This window comes from Ostrea edulis, chromosome 1, assembly GCF_947568905.1.
Source record: "Ostrea edulis chromosome 1, xbOstEdul1.1, whole genome shotgun sequence".
Classification (NCBI taxonomy): Eukaryota; Metazoa; Mollusca; class Bivalvia; order Ostreida; family Ostreidae; genus Ostrea; species Ostrea edulis.
In genome coordinates this window covers 56,428,234-56,445,862 of record NC_079164.1, presented here as the reverse complement: position 1 = coordinate 56,445,862, position 17,629 = coordinate 56,428,234, and the positions used below count along the sequence as shown (strand labels likewise).

At 35.4% G+C, this 17,629-nt stretch overlaps 2 protein-coding genes across 3 annotated transcripts in view; both read left to right on the top strand.

Annotated features, from left to right (window-relative positions):
- Positions 1-17,629, top strand: part of LOC125664640 (zinc finger CCHC domain-containing protein 8-like) — a 202,117-nt gene that overhangs the window by 10,650 nt on the left and 173,838 nt on the right. For both annotated transcript variants that reach the window (XM_048897481.2, XM_048897482.2), the window contains exons 3-5: positions 29-91; positions 4,413-4,503; positions 4,682-4,762. In XM_048897481.2, coding sequence (XP_048753438.1) covers positions 29-91; positions 4,413-4,503; positions 4,682-4,762 — 235 coding nt within the window. The remainder of the gene's footprint in view (positions 1-28; positions 92-4,412; positions 4,504-4,681; positions 4,763-17,629) is intronic.
- Positions 4,772-16,053, top strand: LOC125664641 (E3 SUMO-protein ligase ZBED1-like). Its single transcript, XM_048897483.2, has 3 exons — positions 4,772-14,043; positions 14,256-14,391; positions 14,541-16,053. The coding sequence occupies exons 1-3, from the start codon at positions 13,891-13,893 to the stop codon at positions 15,830-15,832; spliced, it is 1,581 nt and encodes a 526-aa protein (XP_048753440.2). The 5' UTR covers positions 4,772-13,890; the 3' UTR covers positions 15,833-16,053.

The following is a 17,629-nucleotide window of genomic DNA, read 5'->3' as shown; positions in this document are numbered from 1 at the left end:
TGTTTTGTATTATGTGCTCTGTTTGCAGATATGTTCATGATGAGGAAAGCCCAGGCTGTCAAATCATATTTCATAACAACAGGTTTTCAAGGCAAGACATTTATGATTATGTCCCCCCTTCATCCTCAGGGCTATAACTGATGATAGTAACGATTGTTGCTATCATCCCAAGATGGCGGAAGGAAATTCTGGAAAGACCACGTTTACTTATTATATCTATTTGTATTGTTTATTTGTGAATGATATGTAGGTAAGAAATATCGTACACTAGCAACAATTACGATCAGGTGTTATTTTATTTTTCATACGGCTCATATGAACAGAAAATTCGTTGTTGAAAAAACAGTGAGGATGATAGTAATGGAAATGAATGATGACAGTAACGTAAGAACTTTCATCCTCGCTTTTTTTTTCAACAATGAATTTTCTGTTCATATGAGCCGTATGAAAAATAAAATAACACCTGATCGTAATTGTTGATAGTGTATGGTATTTCTTACCTACATATCATTTGCAAATAAACAATACAAATAGATATAATAAGTAAACGTGGTCTTTCCGGAATTTCCTTCCGCCATCTTGGGATGATAGTAATGATCGTTACTATCATCAGTTTAATATCAGTGACTAGGGAGCATCGCCATAAGTTCATCCTAACATAAGGGCAGCATAACCCTTGTCCTAAGATCTTCTTAAGTTTGTATAAACATGGCGGCAGTCATGATATTGATGCAAAGTGCTCACAGATACCATAAAGGGATATTTAGAGTCATTAACAACCCGCTAGATTCATAGGCGCTCGGAGGTCATGGATAACGTAAATATATAGAGCTACGATATCGAGGAAATTTCAACTATGATCATGACATTTTTTCCAATCCATGATACATAGATTTATATGGAGGGTACATAATTTGTGCGGCGAACTCCTTCCACAATTTTCAAGTGAATACCATCTTGTTTTACAGTGTTTGTATGGATATTAGAGATGTACATGTGGCAAGGGTTTTGGTTTTTTTTTTTCAATTTTGGAGAAAATTACAGGCTGTTGAACTTAGTCCATTTTGAGGAAATATTACAAAGAAAGTAGATGATTTGTTCAGTGAACTCCTTCAACAGTTTTCAAGTGAGAACCTTCTTATTTTTACAAAGTGTTTATATGGATATTGAAGGTGTGTACGTGACAAGGATTTTGATTTTCTTCATTTTTTGAGAAAACTACAGGTTATTGAACTTAATCAATTTTGAGGAATTATTACATAGAGAGTACATGATTTGTCTGTTTTTCCTTCCACAGTTTTCAAGTGAGGACCTTTTTATTTTACAGAGTATTTTTGTATGGATATGGAAGATGTGGGTGTGGCAAGGATTTTAATTTTCTTCAAATTTTAAGAAAATTAAAGGTTGTTGAACTTTGTTCGTTTTGAGGAAATATTACATTAAACTAGTACTTATTGTAACGGGGACCGTTACAGATGTTCCCCAAACATTCCCCCATTTAGCAAGTGGTGTCATTTGTTTCAGTACAAGTGGTTTTGAACATTGCAAACTGTGAAGCATGTGAATATATCACTATTTTACAACGTTCAGTCCATTTCATGCTAGTACAAATCAGTTATAGAGATCTGATAATTTTGTGCACGTGCACGTACGTGCATGCATGTGCTGATAAGTAATATTACCATCTCGATAGATTACAAGTCTTATTATATGAATACAATAGAAGTTTCACAACAGTTCAATGAAATACAAGAAATTAAAAGGAACTCAAAACTATGAAAACCGAAATCAATGCACGTGCTTATACGTGCGCGTGAGTAGGACACAGCAATTTTGTTGATGCTATTCAATAAACATTTGAACGATATACTTACTATATGAATTTGGTATCGATTGCTTTACTTATAAGAAAGTTATGGGGATTTCAAAATCCTCCAATCAGAATTAAACGCATGTGCATGCGCGTGCAGGGAAGTGATTTTGACACAATTAATAAATGAAGAGGCCCAAAACATATCTGCAACCTAAATTTCAAACCTATTCATTGCAATATAAAAATGTTATAGACCAATACTTGAATTTAGACATAAAAAATTACAAGGGTCAAACTGGACATAGGAATATAATGTCCGCTCAATATCTTGAGAACCCTTTTCTTGACAGACATCAAACTTAGTACACTGGTATATCTTCAGGAGAAGATGACTCCTATTGATTTTGAGGTCACATGGTCAAAGGTCAAGGGTCAAACTAAACATGGGAATATACTGTCTGCTCAGTACCTTGAGAACCCTTTTCTTGACAGACATCAAACTTAGTACACTGATACGTCTTCAGGAGAAAATGACCCCTATTGATTTTGAGGTCACATGGTCAAAGGTCAAGGGTCACACTGGACATAGGAATATAATGTCCATTCAATATCTTGAGAACCCTTTGCTTGACAGACATCAAACTTGGTAACTGGTACATCGACTTCAGGATAAGATGATCCCTATTGATTTTGAGGTCACATGTTTAAAGGTCAAGGGTCAAACTGGACGTTGGAATATACTGTCCGATCAATATCTTGAGAACCCTTTGCTTGAAAGACATCAAACTTAGTACAGTGGTGTATATTCAGGAGAAGATGACTCCTACTGATTTTGAGGTCACATGGTCAAGGATCAAACTGGACATAGTAATATACTGTCCGCTCAATATCTTGATAACCCTTTTGCTTGACAGACATCAAACTTAATACACTGATACATCTTCAGGAGAAGATGACCCATATTGATTTTGAGGTCAAAAGTCAATAGTTGAACTGGACATTGTAATATATTGTCTCCTATATTTTAAGAATTATTTGCTTGATTGACACCAAACTTTGTACACTGGTACAGCATAAGGAGTAGATGACTCCTATTGATTTTTAGGTCACATGTTCAATTCACTCTTGACATAGGAAGATATTGTCTGCTCAGTATTTTGAATTGATGATACTACTATCAATTAAATGATGTGTGTGTATAATCCTTTTCAATTTTGCACCATGGGGGGCATATGTGTTTTACAAACATCTCTTGTTATACATGTACTTGCTGGTGCATGTTTATTAGACTTCAAATCCTGATGACATTCAAGATTCATGTTGCTTTTGAAATGCAAAGGTCAAGGTCATTATCACACTAAATCCCTATTGCATCATTCAAAGCTTCATATTTATAAACTATATTAAATATGTGCATGTTTTTACTTCGTTTATGCTAGCGTGCATAATTTTCCAAATTACAACTCGGCCATACGCATCTTTGATACGTTTTAGCGATTTTCTGTGCAAAAATTTGCAATACAATGTCTTGATTGGCACATGCTATTTAATTGACATACTATATCATGACACACCCCACCTAATTTAAGGGAGGTGTTGACAGGGTACAGGTAATTGCTTCAGTTAGACAGTTTGTTCTGTTTTTATGCCCCCGAGATCGAAGTTTTTGTCATGTCTGTCATTCTGTAATTCTGTCATTCTGTAATTCTCTCTGAAACTTTAACCTTGCTAATAACTTTTGAACAGTAAGTGATAGAGCTTTGATATTTCACATGAGTATTCCTTGTGACAAGACCTTTCCGTGGGTACCAACATTTTTGACCATGTGACCTTGGAGTTTGACCTACTTTTGAGAACTTTAACCTTGCTAATAACCTTTGAACAGTAAGTGATAGAGCTTTGATATTTCACATGAGTATTCCTTGTGACAAGACCTTTCCGTGGGTACCAACATTTTTGACTCAGTGACCTTGACCTTGGAGTTTGATCTACTTTTTGAAAATTATAACCTTGCTAATAACTTTTGTACAGCAAGTGGTAAAGCTTTGATATTTCACATGAATATTCCTTGTGACAAGACCTTTCCGTTGGTACTAAACCTTTTGACCTTGACATTTGACCTACTTTTAATGTTTTTTTTACATTGGTCATAACTTCTAAATGGTAAATATTAGAGCTTTCATATTGTACATGAGCATTTCTTGTGACAAGATCTTTCTACTTGTACCAAGATATGTGACCTTGGCCATCTTTGGAATTGGCCATTATTGGGGGCATTTGTGTTTCACAAACACATTTTTTTAAAAATAGTTTACGCCTTGCTAAATTTGTCCGACACAGCCTTCCCTAAAAAAAAATTACCGTCCAGATTAACTGTACATTTTTCAATGCATTTTAATGTTTTGTAGTAAAATATGACCATCCAGATCTGGAACGCAAATTTCCAGATTTATGATGCAAAATTAACACATAGGAATTTTGCTCCCTAGAAAAATTGTCTGGAGATTGGGAGATTGAAGCGTCCGGATTAAAGGTGTCTGGATTTCCGAGGCTCCACTGTATACATGTAACATATTTTCTACCTTTTTGTTTGTTACAGAAAATACCGTCCAGAGATTGAAAGATATATATTCAGGCTGATGGAGATGGACTCATGTGATTCTGAAATACTGCCTAATCTGAAATTGAAGGTACAGGAATAAGTATAATATGCTTTAATTTCTGCTTTTATTCAATCAATGCTTTTAAGACTTAGAACCCTGAAACACTTGTATAATGATGATAGTGGCATGGGGAATCTCTCAAGGCAATTTAATTGCAATGTAAGTCATGAAAGAGAGACATTAGTCGTGTGACTATTTTTTCCAGGCATCCACTCCAACCTGTGTTGATATCAATGGGAAGCTGGATTCCTCAGTGAAGACATCAGAGATGTGGGAAGCACATGCTGTAAGTTTTCGCAGTTATCCAATGGATTCCTTTGTTTTGCCGCTGTATACATCCATGTATATGTATACATTTATATACATTATGAACCATTTAAAAATCTCAGAGTTTTTAGTTACTGCCTGAACACCATCTTATTCTAAATTCATACACTGCAGTCATGTGATTTCAAAGTTTTGATAGTCCTTGATACTTACAACCCCTCTGAAAATACAGCAGGATATCCCAGGAAGTCCTGAGACAAAATCCCAGGATTTATCAGGATTGTCCTCAAAAGTCCTGCTTTTTTGAAACTGAGATTAACAAGGAATTAGAGGAACGGTATTGGCAGTGGGACATTTCAGGACTTTTAAGGATAATTTGAACACTTAAATATGCCTTTTAAAGTCCTGCAAAGTCTCACTTAATCCTGCAATCTGAAAGGGGAGAAAGTGGAATTATTCTGGACATGTCTTGGAAAGTCCCAGTAGACAGGACTGGGATTTTGCAGGATTTTATTGGATCTCCCTAAAAATCCTGCTTTTTGAGTTGATGCAGGACTCCTGGAAAGTCCCAATTTATCCTACTAACCTGTTTTGGTCTTACCCAGTACTCGAGATCCAGGATATGTGATATCTTTTCTGTAAAAGTGGCAATTAAGAATGAAATTATGAATTAAAATGATAAACTGATAATAAAATTTATTTAACATACATATACATAAATTTCAGCAATACTTAAATGAACTTCCAACGCAAGTACTTTGAAAAGCTCATTTAAATGACGGCTGGGGTGAGCTAAAAAGCACTATTTCTTACGTAAAAAAATTAATTAAACAAGAGGTCCATGGGCCACATCGCTCACCTTAGTCATCTTGGTCCATATTTAAAGGTTTCCCATAAACTTATATGTAAAACTTTTGTCCCTATAATGTGGCCAAAACCTACCCTTGGGGGCCAGACAATTCAGGGTTGTCACTAGAAAATATTGAAGACGAGTCCCGGTATCATGGTTTGTAAGCAGTTTGAGTCCCATGAAAATTTGACGAGTCCCATGAAAGTTGAATTAAAGAGTCATTTAGATTTTTCCTACACCTCTATTTATACCGAGTGAACACAAGCTAATGTCGTACCTCTGTTAACTTTCATCTTCAACAAATGGCAAAAATCAGTTAATTTTCGCCAATCCCATGCATAACAGTGCAGTGATCACTTTGTACACATGAAATTAAAAGTAATCATTCACGACTCGGTCTCATACAACTAATTGCCCATTGCAGACAGACTTCCCCGAATCCTCTATCATCACAACAACCCTATTCAGCATTAAACAAAATTTTAATTAAATAATTATTGTGATAATATAGATGCGTACTAATTTTGTTTGTAAAATGATGTAAAATCTACCAAAGTTTACAAACTACGCTACTTTCGATTCCAATAAAAATGGCTACCGGAAGACAAACATTTATAATTAAATATAGATCCTGATTTGTAAAAAAAAAAGAAAGAAAGAAAAGAAACAAATATAAACTAGTGATCCTAATTGTTCGCGAACAATTAGAGGGCTTTCCACCTACAATGATTTAAAAAAAGATATTTAAGAATATTTAAGATGATGTACGAATCTCAAAATGTCCAAGAAAATTTAATTAATAATTTTCACGATGACCTTGACCTTAGACCTTGACCTCATTTTGAAAGTCGAAGGTCATCGCTATTAATGCAAGTGATCCCATGTCTCTATCTATATTAATGTAAAAGCTATAAGCTTAAAAAATGTTAATCAAGACATTCAGGGGCAATAATTTGTTTAGGGATTTTCGGTTACTTTTGGTTAGCATATCTGAAATCAAAAAGCATTTCTGACATGGGGAGGTGTTCGGAGACATTTGTGTTGGCATCCCAACACAGTTATAGCTCGTTATTATTATTATTATTATTTTTTTTTTCCCTTTCGTCTCCGAGACCGTTGGATGGATTTTCCTTTCACAGATTATAGAGAACGATGGTACATCGAGGCATTTTTTTCATTTTTTCAAAATTCACTTCCGGTCGTGAGATACGTCCGATTTTGAAAGTAACTTTGTCCGGGGGTAAACTTGAAAACCACTAAAGATAATCAAATGAAACTTTCAGGGATGATAGATCTATTTTCTCTATGGTGCATGCACGTATTATTTTTTGTCGCCGTCACTTCCGGTCGTCACCGGAAGTGATTAAATGAATCATCAATTTCAAACTTTTTTCTTTCAAATTGAAACCTATATCGGTTTATTAGGTCTCGTTCTAATTCTCAAAAAATGTTGACCCCACCGGAAGTTGAATCTCCAACTTCCGGTTATATCAAAGAAAGACCAATCATTCTCTCATTTTTCAGTGCCATAAATCTCGGTCATGAAACAAGTTAATGAGTTGAGTGTTACATATATTATAGTCACTATAAATGTCTAGAGTAACTTTAAATATTTTTGTAAAATTCACTTCCGGTCGGCAAATACGGCTTATTAGCTGTTTTCGTTGTCCAGCGTTTTTCTCAGAAACGGTAAAAGATAGAGTCACCAAATTTTCAGAGTTAATAGATCTCACTTGTAGGCGTGCAGTAGACAAATTGAAACCTATATCGGTTTACTAGGTCTCGTTCTAATTTTCAAAAAATGTTGACCCCACCGGAAGTTGAATCTCCAACATCCGGTTATATCAAAGAAAGACTATTCATTCTCTCATTTTTCAGTGCCATAAATCTCGGTCATAAAACAAGTTAATCATTTGAATTTTACATATGTTATAGACACTATAAATGTCTAGAGTAAATTTAAATATTTTTGTAAATTTCACTTCCGGTCGTGAGATATGGGGTGGACATATTCAAACCTTGTTTTTTCAGTTTCTCAATAATGAATATAGACAGACGCTTGAAACTTGTAGAGTTGATCAACTAACATTAGTCCATTGTACACATACATTCAATTTTTTTGTCCGTCACTTCCGGTCTATACCGGAAGTATTTGAAAAAATGTTGATTTTCCGATTTCTTCGAGTGATTTCTCAGAGATGGCTGGATATATTTTCTTGAAATTTTCAGGAATAATGTCTTATGAAATGACCTTGCTATAATTCTTTTTGTTTTACAAAATTCACTTCCTGTCGGAAAATATGGCCGATTTTCTGTTTCTCAAAAGGAATTTTGTCCAGCATTTTTCTTTCAAAAGGTAAAATATAGGTTCATCAAATATTCAGGGATGATCAATCTCCGTTTGTCAGCGTGCAGTAGGGGGTTGAACATGTCGACCGTCACTTCCTGTCGTCACCGGAAGTGATGGAAAGAATCGCAAATTTCAAACTTTTTCCTTTAAATTGAAACCTGTATTAGTTTATTAAGTCTCTTTCAAAGTGTCAAAAGAATATTGAGTCTGTCGGTAGTCAAAACGACTACTTCCGGTTTCTTGATAAAATACCTTTTTACTTTTCGTCTCTTTGTCCCCATAAATCTCGCTTATATTTGAAGTCTTTCATATGATTTTCACATGTCTTAATAAAAAGTATCAACTTCTAGAGTTTCAATAATTTTGTTTTTCAAAATTGACTTCCGGTCGGTAGTAACCTACTACTTTTTCTTTCTTTAGTCTACTTCTTTTTGTTGAGAAGTCTTTCAGATAGAGACGTGATATTTTCAGGGAATATAGACAGTAAAGAGACACTGTCATTTATAGGAAAACGCATCTGAATAGTACTTCCGGTCGTCACCGGAAGTTACGAGAAAGGAGTAACAAATTCGATAATACATTTCTCAATCATAGTTAAGGCACATTTTTTGATACATTTAAGTGGTTTTCGTAGGAATAGAAAGCTCTTTACCGGAAGTGATCTAACGGAAGACCTACTCATTACTAGTAATGAGTGTCTAGTTCTTATTCTTTTCTTATTATTATTCCTCTTCTTTAGTGAGAAATTTGTCCGACCGATTTTGGGAAAGTGCTTCGACAGATCCACTTCAAACTTCGTGAGCTGATAAAGGGTCACTAGGAGGGGTGCATTCAACTATTCAAATTTTCAAAATGGCCACCGTTTCAAGATGGCGGCCAAAAAACGTCAAAAACTCAAGGTTGTCGGATTTCAACCAAATTCTATTTCTAGGGTAATTTGGTGACCCCGAGTCTATTTCCACCATCAAAAATTTTTTTTGAACCGCCATTTTCAAAATGGCCGCCATATACCGAAATATTTGAAAGTGTTAAACTCTCTACAACATTTGGTTTCTGGGGTAAATTGAGGGTCCACAGTTCATTTCTAGCATCAGTATTTCCTTCCAATCTATTTCCAGATTTTCAAAATGGCCGCCATTGAAGAAAATGGCGGCCCAAAAAATCAAGTCCGTCGGATTTCAACCAAATTTAGTTTCTAGGGTTTTTTGAGATTCCTGATCTGGTATTAAAAACCATTTCTGACATGGGGAGGTGTTCAGAGACATTTGTGTTGGCATCCCAACACAGTTATAGCTCGTTATTCTTATTTTCTTCTTCTTCTTTTTATTCCTCTTTTTTCCAGAGAAATTTGTCCGCTCGATTTTATGAAAGTGTTTCGACAGATCCACTTCAAACTTTGTGAGCTGATAGGGGGTCATGAGGAGGGGTGCAATCACCTTTGGAAATTTTCAAAATGACCGCCGTTTCAAAATGGCGGCCAAAAACGTCAAAAAATCAAGGTTGTCGGATTTCAACCAAATTTTATTTCTAGGGTAATTTAGAGACCCTGAGTTCATTTGCACCCTTAAAAAATTTTTTTGAGCCGCTATTTTCAAAATGGCCGTCATATACCAAAATATTTGAAAATGTTAAAATCTCTAAAACATTTTGTTTCTGGGGTAACTGGAGGGTCCACAGTTCATTTCTAGCATCAGTATTTCCTTCCAATCTATTTTCAAATGTTTCAAAATGGCCGCCATTGAACAAAATGGCGGCCCAAAATCAAGTCCGTCGGATTTCAACCAAACTTAGTTTCTAGGTTTTTTTTGAGGATCCTGGGTGCATATCTGGCATCAAAAAGCATTTCTGACATGGGGAGGAGTTCGGAGACATTTGTGTTGGCATCCCAACACAGTTATAGCTCGTTATTCTTATTCTTTTGTGAGCTGATAGGGGGTCACTAGGAGGGGTGCATTCAACTTTTCAAATTTTCAAAATGACCGCCGTTTCAAGATGGCGGCCAAAAAACGTCAAAAACTCAAGGTTGTCAGATTTCAACCAAGTTCGATTTCTAGGGTAATATGTCACCCCGAGTCCATTACCACCATCAAATTTTTTTTTAGAGCCGCCATTTTCAAAATGGCCGCCATATACCGAAATATTTCAAAGTGTTAAAATCTCTGTCAGATTTCAACCAAGTTCGATTTCTAGGGTAATATGTCACCCCGAGTCCATTACCACCATCAAATTTTTTTTTAGAGCCGCCATTTTCAAAATGGCCGCCATATACCGAAATATTTCAAAGTGTTAAAATCTCTACAATATTTGGGTTCTGGGGTAAATGGAGGGTCCACAATTCATTTCTAGCATCAGTATTTCCTTCCAATCAATTTTCAAATGTTTCAAAATGGCCGCCATTGAAGAAAATGGCGGCCAAAAATCAAGTCCATCGGATTTCAACCAAATTCAGTTTTTAGGATTTTTTGAGAATCCTGAGTGCATATCTGATATCAAAAAGCATTTCTGACATGGGGAGGTGTTCGGAGACATTTGTATTGGCATCCCAACACAGTTATAGCTCGTTATTCTTATTATGTTCCCCAAACAAAGTTTGGGAACATATTGTTTTTACTCTGTTTCTTCTTATTATTATGTTCCCCAAACGAAGTTTGGGAACATATTGGTTTTACTCTGTTTCTTATTATTATTATTATTAAGGTCTTCCGTCTCCTGCGGAAGACCTTACTATTATTGTTTGTGTTCTTCTTCTTCATTATTATTATTATTAAGGTCTTCCGTCTCCTGCGGAAGACCTTACTATTATTGTTCGCGTTCTTCTTCTTCATTATTATTATTATTATTATTATTTTCCTTGGTAGTACACGCGTTTTTCTCAGCCATTTCTCGATCGATTTTCACGAAATTTTCAGGAAAGATGTCTTTTGGTGACGAGACTTTGCTTGCAAAATTTCGTGCTTGACGTCACTTCCGGTCAGGAGTTATCTCTCTTTTAGTGACTTTTTGAAGGGCCTTGTTGTCCACACATCTCCTCCGTTAGTTTTGAAGCTAGAGTCTTGAAATTTCTACACAAGATAGAGTAAACATTTTAGAAGATTTGCGATTTGCCTAAACGCTCGCCTGGACCTGAAAAAATGGATGCCAAAATTTTTCGCGGATTTCGGCGATTTTTGATCTTTGATCTCCAATATCTTTTTTCTTGCAAATATTTTGTTAAAACATGTAGAACAAAAGTTGTGCACATTTACGAGATCTTTTCGAAAATATCCAGATTTAGGGGCTAGCCCCTTAAATTAGGGATCTAGAAGGGCTCAAAGTCTAGATCAAATATCTCAAAAATCGTTAATATTTTGGTATAAGTCATGTTCATTTCAACAATCCAAATCTATTCATATAAAAATTTAGGTCATATGTTACGTAATAAGGGATTTTAAGGGCCAAAACCATAAATTTTTTACCCCTTGTATCTCGAAAACGACAAATATTTTGAAAAGCAATAAAGAACAAAAGTTGTTCAGAATGGTGATCTGAACAATATGCATATTTCGTTTTTACCCTATGTGGCCCCGTTAAGGAGCTACAGTTTGGCCCCTAAAAATTACTTCTAGAAATAACTCGAGAACGGTAAAGAATTTCTAAATACTTGTTTAACAAAAAATGTTTGAAATGTCATGACCTTTCTTACGATATCAAGCAAAAGGGGCTGACCCTTTAAATTAGGGGCCCAGAAGGGTCCAAAGGTTTATGAGAATATCTCAGAAACTATTAATATTTTGTAATAAGTCATTGAAGCGGAAATGTTCATCTAAACGAGCTTGTTCTTATCAAATCAAAAAGTAGGTCATATGTTACGTAATAAGGGATTTTAAGGGCCAAAATCATAAATAATTGACGCCTCATATCTTGAAAACGACAAATATTTTGAAAAGCATTATTGAACAAATGTTGTTCAGAATGATAATCTAAACAATATGTACATTTCGTTTTTTCCCTATGTGGCCATGTTAGGGAGCTACAGTTTGGCCCCTAAATATTTCTTGTAGAGATAACTCGAGAACGGTAAAGAATTTCTAAATACTTGTTGAGCAAAAAATGTTTAAAATGACAAGGCCTTTCTTACGATATCAAGCAAAACGGGCTGGCCCTTTAAATTAGGGGTTCAGAAGGGTCCAAATGTTTTTGAGAATATCTCAGAAACTATTAATATTTTATAATAAGTTGTATAAGCGGAAATGTTCATCTCAACGAGCTTGATCTTATCAAATCAAAAAGTAGGTCATATGTTACGTAATTAGAGATTTTAAGGGCCAAAATCGTAAATATTTGACGCCTCATATCTTTAAAATGACATATTTTTTGAAAAGCATTATTGAACAAAAGTTGTTCAATGTGTCATAACCTATCGATCAATATCAAAAAATGGGTCTGTGGGCCTCATGGCTCGCCTGTAGAGTCGATTTTTGTCGATATCAGTCGATTTCAAAAACTTGTAACTGGTAAATATTTTGTAAGGACATATTGAACAAAAGTTGTTCAGTTTATCGAGATCTATCGATTGATATCAATAAATAGGCCTATGGTCCTAATGGCTCGCCTGTAGAGTCGATTTTTTGTCGATATCGGTCGATCTCAATAACTTTTTACAGGTAAATATTTTGTAAAGACATATAGAACTAAAGTTGTTGAGTCTATAGAGGGCTAACAAATGACATCAAGAAATAGACCCGCGGGCCTTATGGCTCGCCTGGAGAGTCGAATTTCAAACGAATTTCACTGCAACTTTGCTTCAGAAGCTTATGATATGAAAAATTGATTATATCTAAAGTGTCTTAAAGTCGGAAACTAAATTGGGACTCATTTGTCTTTTTTTTTTTTTTTTAACTCCGAGTGCATCAACAAATCGGACAGAAGACCTACTCGTTGCTCGCAACGAGATCGTGTCTAGTTATTATTATTATTCTTTCTTTCTTCTTGGGACTTTTTTGTCCACGAGTGTTCTCAGAAACTACTTAAGGGATCAATATGAAACCTTTTTAGGATGATAGTATAGCATATTAGAGGTGCGCGGTATTACCGGTATACCGGTATGTTTTCGCTACCGGTATGTACCGCGGTACACGAGGCCAAATACCGGTATGTTCAAGTCCGACAACTCTTAACAAAAATATAAAATGGAAACAAAGCATAGATATAAAAATATACAATATAAAATCTAAATATATCTATACATTAAAAAAATAAATATTTATTAAAGAAACAAACATCAACATTTGTATACGTTGTGACTCACTTTATTTACATTGTCTCTTCGTCATGATGTAATGAAAGGTATGTCTAACTACAGTACACAATCGGCAATACGTATCAAGTATTTTAAAAAATAAAACGATTTGATTTTTAATAAAAACATATCAAAATTTTTAAAAACTGATAGAAATAAATTTCATTTCAATAAGAAAACCTTTAATATTTGGTAGACTATAAAATTGTTTTATGTTGTATGCTTTATGCGGGTCATATACCGTTCCCGCCAATTAGGCAAACCCCGAGTAAAATGGAAGTAGCAGACACGGATTTTGAGATCCTACCAAATAAAAGAGCAAAATCCTCAATTTGGAAACAGTTTGGTCTGAAGAAAAGGAAGTCAGATGGAAGGATTGAGGAAAGTGTTGCGATTTGTAAACTATGTGACTCGGTGATCAAGTGTGCGGGAGGTGGCATTTCTAATCTTACAGCCCATTTACGCCGTCACCATCCACTACAAGTTACAAGTACTGCTACAGCTACCTCTGAAAAAAGTAACGCCGCGTCCCATGGTTTTCAGCCACAATCTCTGACTGTAGCTGGGATGTTCGCTAATAGACAGCTTTATAAATCTTCATCACCCAAAGCAGTGGACATTATGCAAAAAATTGCTTAATTTTTGGTCAAGGACCTTAGACCTTACAGAATGGTTGACAGCCCAGAGTTTAGAGATATTATCAATGCATTGGACCCGAGATACCAAGTTCCATCTCGAAAACAATTTAGTGAGGCCATCATCCCTAAAATGTACAACGCAGTGAAGGAAAATGTACTAAAAACCTTGTCATCAGCAACACAGGTAATTGTGATAAGATATTTTATTTTGTCATCAACGACACGGGTAATTATGAAAAAAAAAATTTCATTTTTGAGATAAAGTAACACTTAAGAAAAAGAAAATACATAGTCACTATACACACATTTTAATTAACACTTTACGACAGTGTATGTTTAATGTTTATATTGTTTACCGAGTTCATAATTACAAAAATATATTCTGAATTAATTAAGGTGGCAATCACTAGTGATGGATGGACCTCGAGGTCAACCGAGTCATATGTCACTGTCACGGCAACCTTTGTTGATGCAAATTGGGAGATGCAGAATTATGTTCTTCAAACCAGGCCCATGCCAGAAAGTCATACAGGTTTGTTGTTTTAAATTTCATATTACACAATGTATATTGGATGATATTTCCTTGACCCTTGTGTAACTTACTTATATGAAAAATTAGAGAATTAGAAATCGATGAAATAAGAAAGTAATAATTTAATTAATTTTGAATGTATTTTACAGCTGAAAATGTGGCATCTGTCATCAGGGAGGCCTGTAAAGAATGGAAACTTCCAAGTCCTCTTGGTCCTCCGCCACTGGTGTCTGACAATGCAGCAAATATGTTAAAAGCAGGGCAGATAATTGGGTGCATTCACATAGGATGTTTAGCTCACACTCTGAATTTAGCAGCACAACGTTCCCTGAAAGTGAAAACTGTCTCTAATCTGTTGGCCCGTATCAGAACCATTGTTGCATTTTTTCATCGCAGCACTGTGGCAGCATCAGTTTTAAAAGCCAAGGCAGAACTGTTGGCTATCCCAAACCACAAACTCAAAATTGATGTGTGTACCAGATGGAATTCTACCTTTGATATGATTGAGAGATTTCTAGAAATGCAGGTTGCTGTCATAGCTTCACTTAGATGCAAGGAATTATCACATATTAAGAACAAGGATATAAGCAACCTAAGTGATGAGAGTGTCTCTCTGGCAGAAAACATTGCAGCTTGTTTGAAACCCTTAAAGGACATGACCACTATGCTCTGCACTGAATCCACTCCAACTCTTTCTGTGATTATGCCACTTCATCGACAGCTCATCACCAACATTCTAGTCGCAAAAGAGGATGATTCCCACACAGTTGTGGAGATGAAGAAGCTTATGAAAACTGATTTGGAATCAAGGTATGCAGACAAGAAAGACTTTCTCAACATGGTGTCAGCCATTGATCCTCGTTTTAAATCTTTACCATATCTCACTGATGAAGAAAAGACAGATGTGTTTGACCATGTCACGCAGGAAGCAGTACGTCTAGCAGGAGCCAAATTGAAACCATTTGTTGTGAAAACAGAAAAAGAAGATGAAAGCACATCTACGATTGTTCAGCCTAACTTGCCCTTATTGCCTGGTGATTCAGAAATTCAGATTAAAAATGAAACAGTTGTTGAAACCAGCAGCAAGACAGGAACATTTGCAGATTCCTCCTGTGTCTTGCATGACATTTTGGGTGATGTATTTGTTACTTTAGTAGAGCCACCAAAATCATCCCTTGAGTTAGTACAGATGGAAGTCATCAATTATAAGAGTGAGCCATCAATTCCACTAAAGGCCAATCCTTTAAACTGGTGGCGTGACCACAAGACCAAATATCCACAGCTGTGTGATCTAGCTAAATCTTTCCTCTGTATCCCAGCCACAAGTGTGCCTTCAGAGAGGGTGTTCTCAACTGCAGGAGACATTATAACTGCACAACGGGCTAACCTTAAAGGAAAGCATGTGGACACTCTGATCTTCTTGAAAAAAAATATGATATAAGATCATATAGATTTAAAACAGTTCAATTAATCCATCCATTTACCAATGTTCATTGTTTATTATAGTTTGTTACTTTTGTGGTTTTTTTTTATATTCTTTTGTTTATAATAGTCATTCCTGTTGATTCTAGTCATGATACAGAGACACTGCTGTATACTAAGTATATACTATATACTTACTTTTATGTTGTTACTGGTTTCAAAATAAAATTTGACAATATATTTCTCTTTTTATATTGCATCGAATAAATTAAATACCATTTGCAATCAATTAACTATTACCTGCTAATTATATACAATGAATCACAACTAAAAAACGATAAAAATTAAATCATATTACTTAAAGGTAAAATGTGCGGTATACCGTGGTATGTACCGCGGTATTGTGCAAATACCATGGTATACCGCGGTACTTTTTTTTTTGGCGGTACCCAACCCTATAGCATATGTAGATGTGCGGAACGAATGTCATTTTGTCTGAAAATGCATGCATGTGCATGCACGTGCATTGGATTTTTTGTTGACAAACTTTGGAATCAGTCTTAACTTTTTTATTTTTCCATGAAATCGTTTGCTATTTATATCGTAGGTATAACTTGGGACCCTTAACTGTTTGGCATCGTCAAAATTTCAATTCTGCACGCGCATGCATGTGTGCTTCAATTTGATTGGATAATACAAAACCGTTTATAACATTCATGCCAATTAAGGCAATTTAATGATATTTACAGGATAGGTAAACATGCCAAATATCTACAGATCGATGTATTAAAAATTGAAAACGCGCATGCGCACGCACGTGCATTGTGTTTTGAAGGTTCAATTCTTTCAATGACCATAACTTTTTTGTTTTTTGTCAAAGTCTTTTCAAACTTGTATTGTATGTGTATCTTGATATTCTTAACAAAAGTGTACAGTCATAATTACCATCCGGCACGTGCATACACGTGTGCTAAATTCTGATTGGACGATTTTCAAATCGCCATAACTTTCTTATAAATGATGGAAACAATATGAAATTTATACTGTAAGTATATCTATCAAATGTCTTTTGAATGACATCAACATTGATGCTGAGTCATATTCACGTGCCCGTGTATGCACGTGCATAGCTTTTCTTTCATTTTTCGGGTACTAAAATGGTCATAACTATTGAATGAAAAACTGAAATGAATTCAAATTTACCCTGAGGATCTATGATATGAATGTCTATGAAACGGTGTCAACAAATTTTCCATTATCAAAATCGCGTGCGCGTGAATGCGCGTGCATTGTAATTTTTGACGTCTAAATTTAAGTATTGTTCTATAACATTTTGAGATTGCAATGAATAGGTTTGAAAATTAGGTTGCAGGTATATTTTGAGCCTGTCAATTTATAAATAGTCTCAAAATCACTTCCTTGCACGCGCATGCACGTGCGCTTAATTCTGATTGGACGATTTTGAAATCCCAATAACTTTCTTATGAGTGAAGCGATCGATACCAAATTCATATAGTAAGTATATTGTTCAAATGTCTATTGAATAGCATCAACAAAATTGCTGTGTGGTACTCACGCGCACGTGTATGCAAGTGCATTGATTTCGGTCTTTGTAGTTTTGAGTTGCTGTCAATTTCTCGTTTTTTAGATCACCTGAACCGAAGGTTCAAGTGAGCTATTCTGATCACATTTTGTCCGGCGTCCGTCTGTCTGTCTGTCTGTCCGTCTGTCTGTCCGTCTGTCTGTCTGTCCGTCCGTCTGTCTGTAAACTTTTAACATTTTCGACTTCTTCTCCAGAACCACTGGGCCAATTTCA

What these genes read in the sequence shown, in the direction of transcription:
- LOC125664641 (XM_048897483.2), top strand. Translation starts at nt 13,891, where the DNA reads ATGGTTGACAGCCCAGAGTTTAGAGATATTATCAATGCATTGGACCCG. An exon ending in CCTTGTCATCAGCAACACAG is followed by an intron (nt 14,044 to 14,255) that starts GTAATTGTGATA and finishes GAATTAATTAAG; the next exon opens with GTGGCAATCACTAGTGATGG. An exon ending in CATGCCAGAAAGTCATACAG is followed by an intron (nt 14,392 to 14,540) that starts GTTTGTTGTTTT and finishes TGTATTTTACAG; the next exon opens with CTGAAAATGTGGCATCTGTC.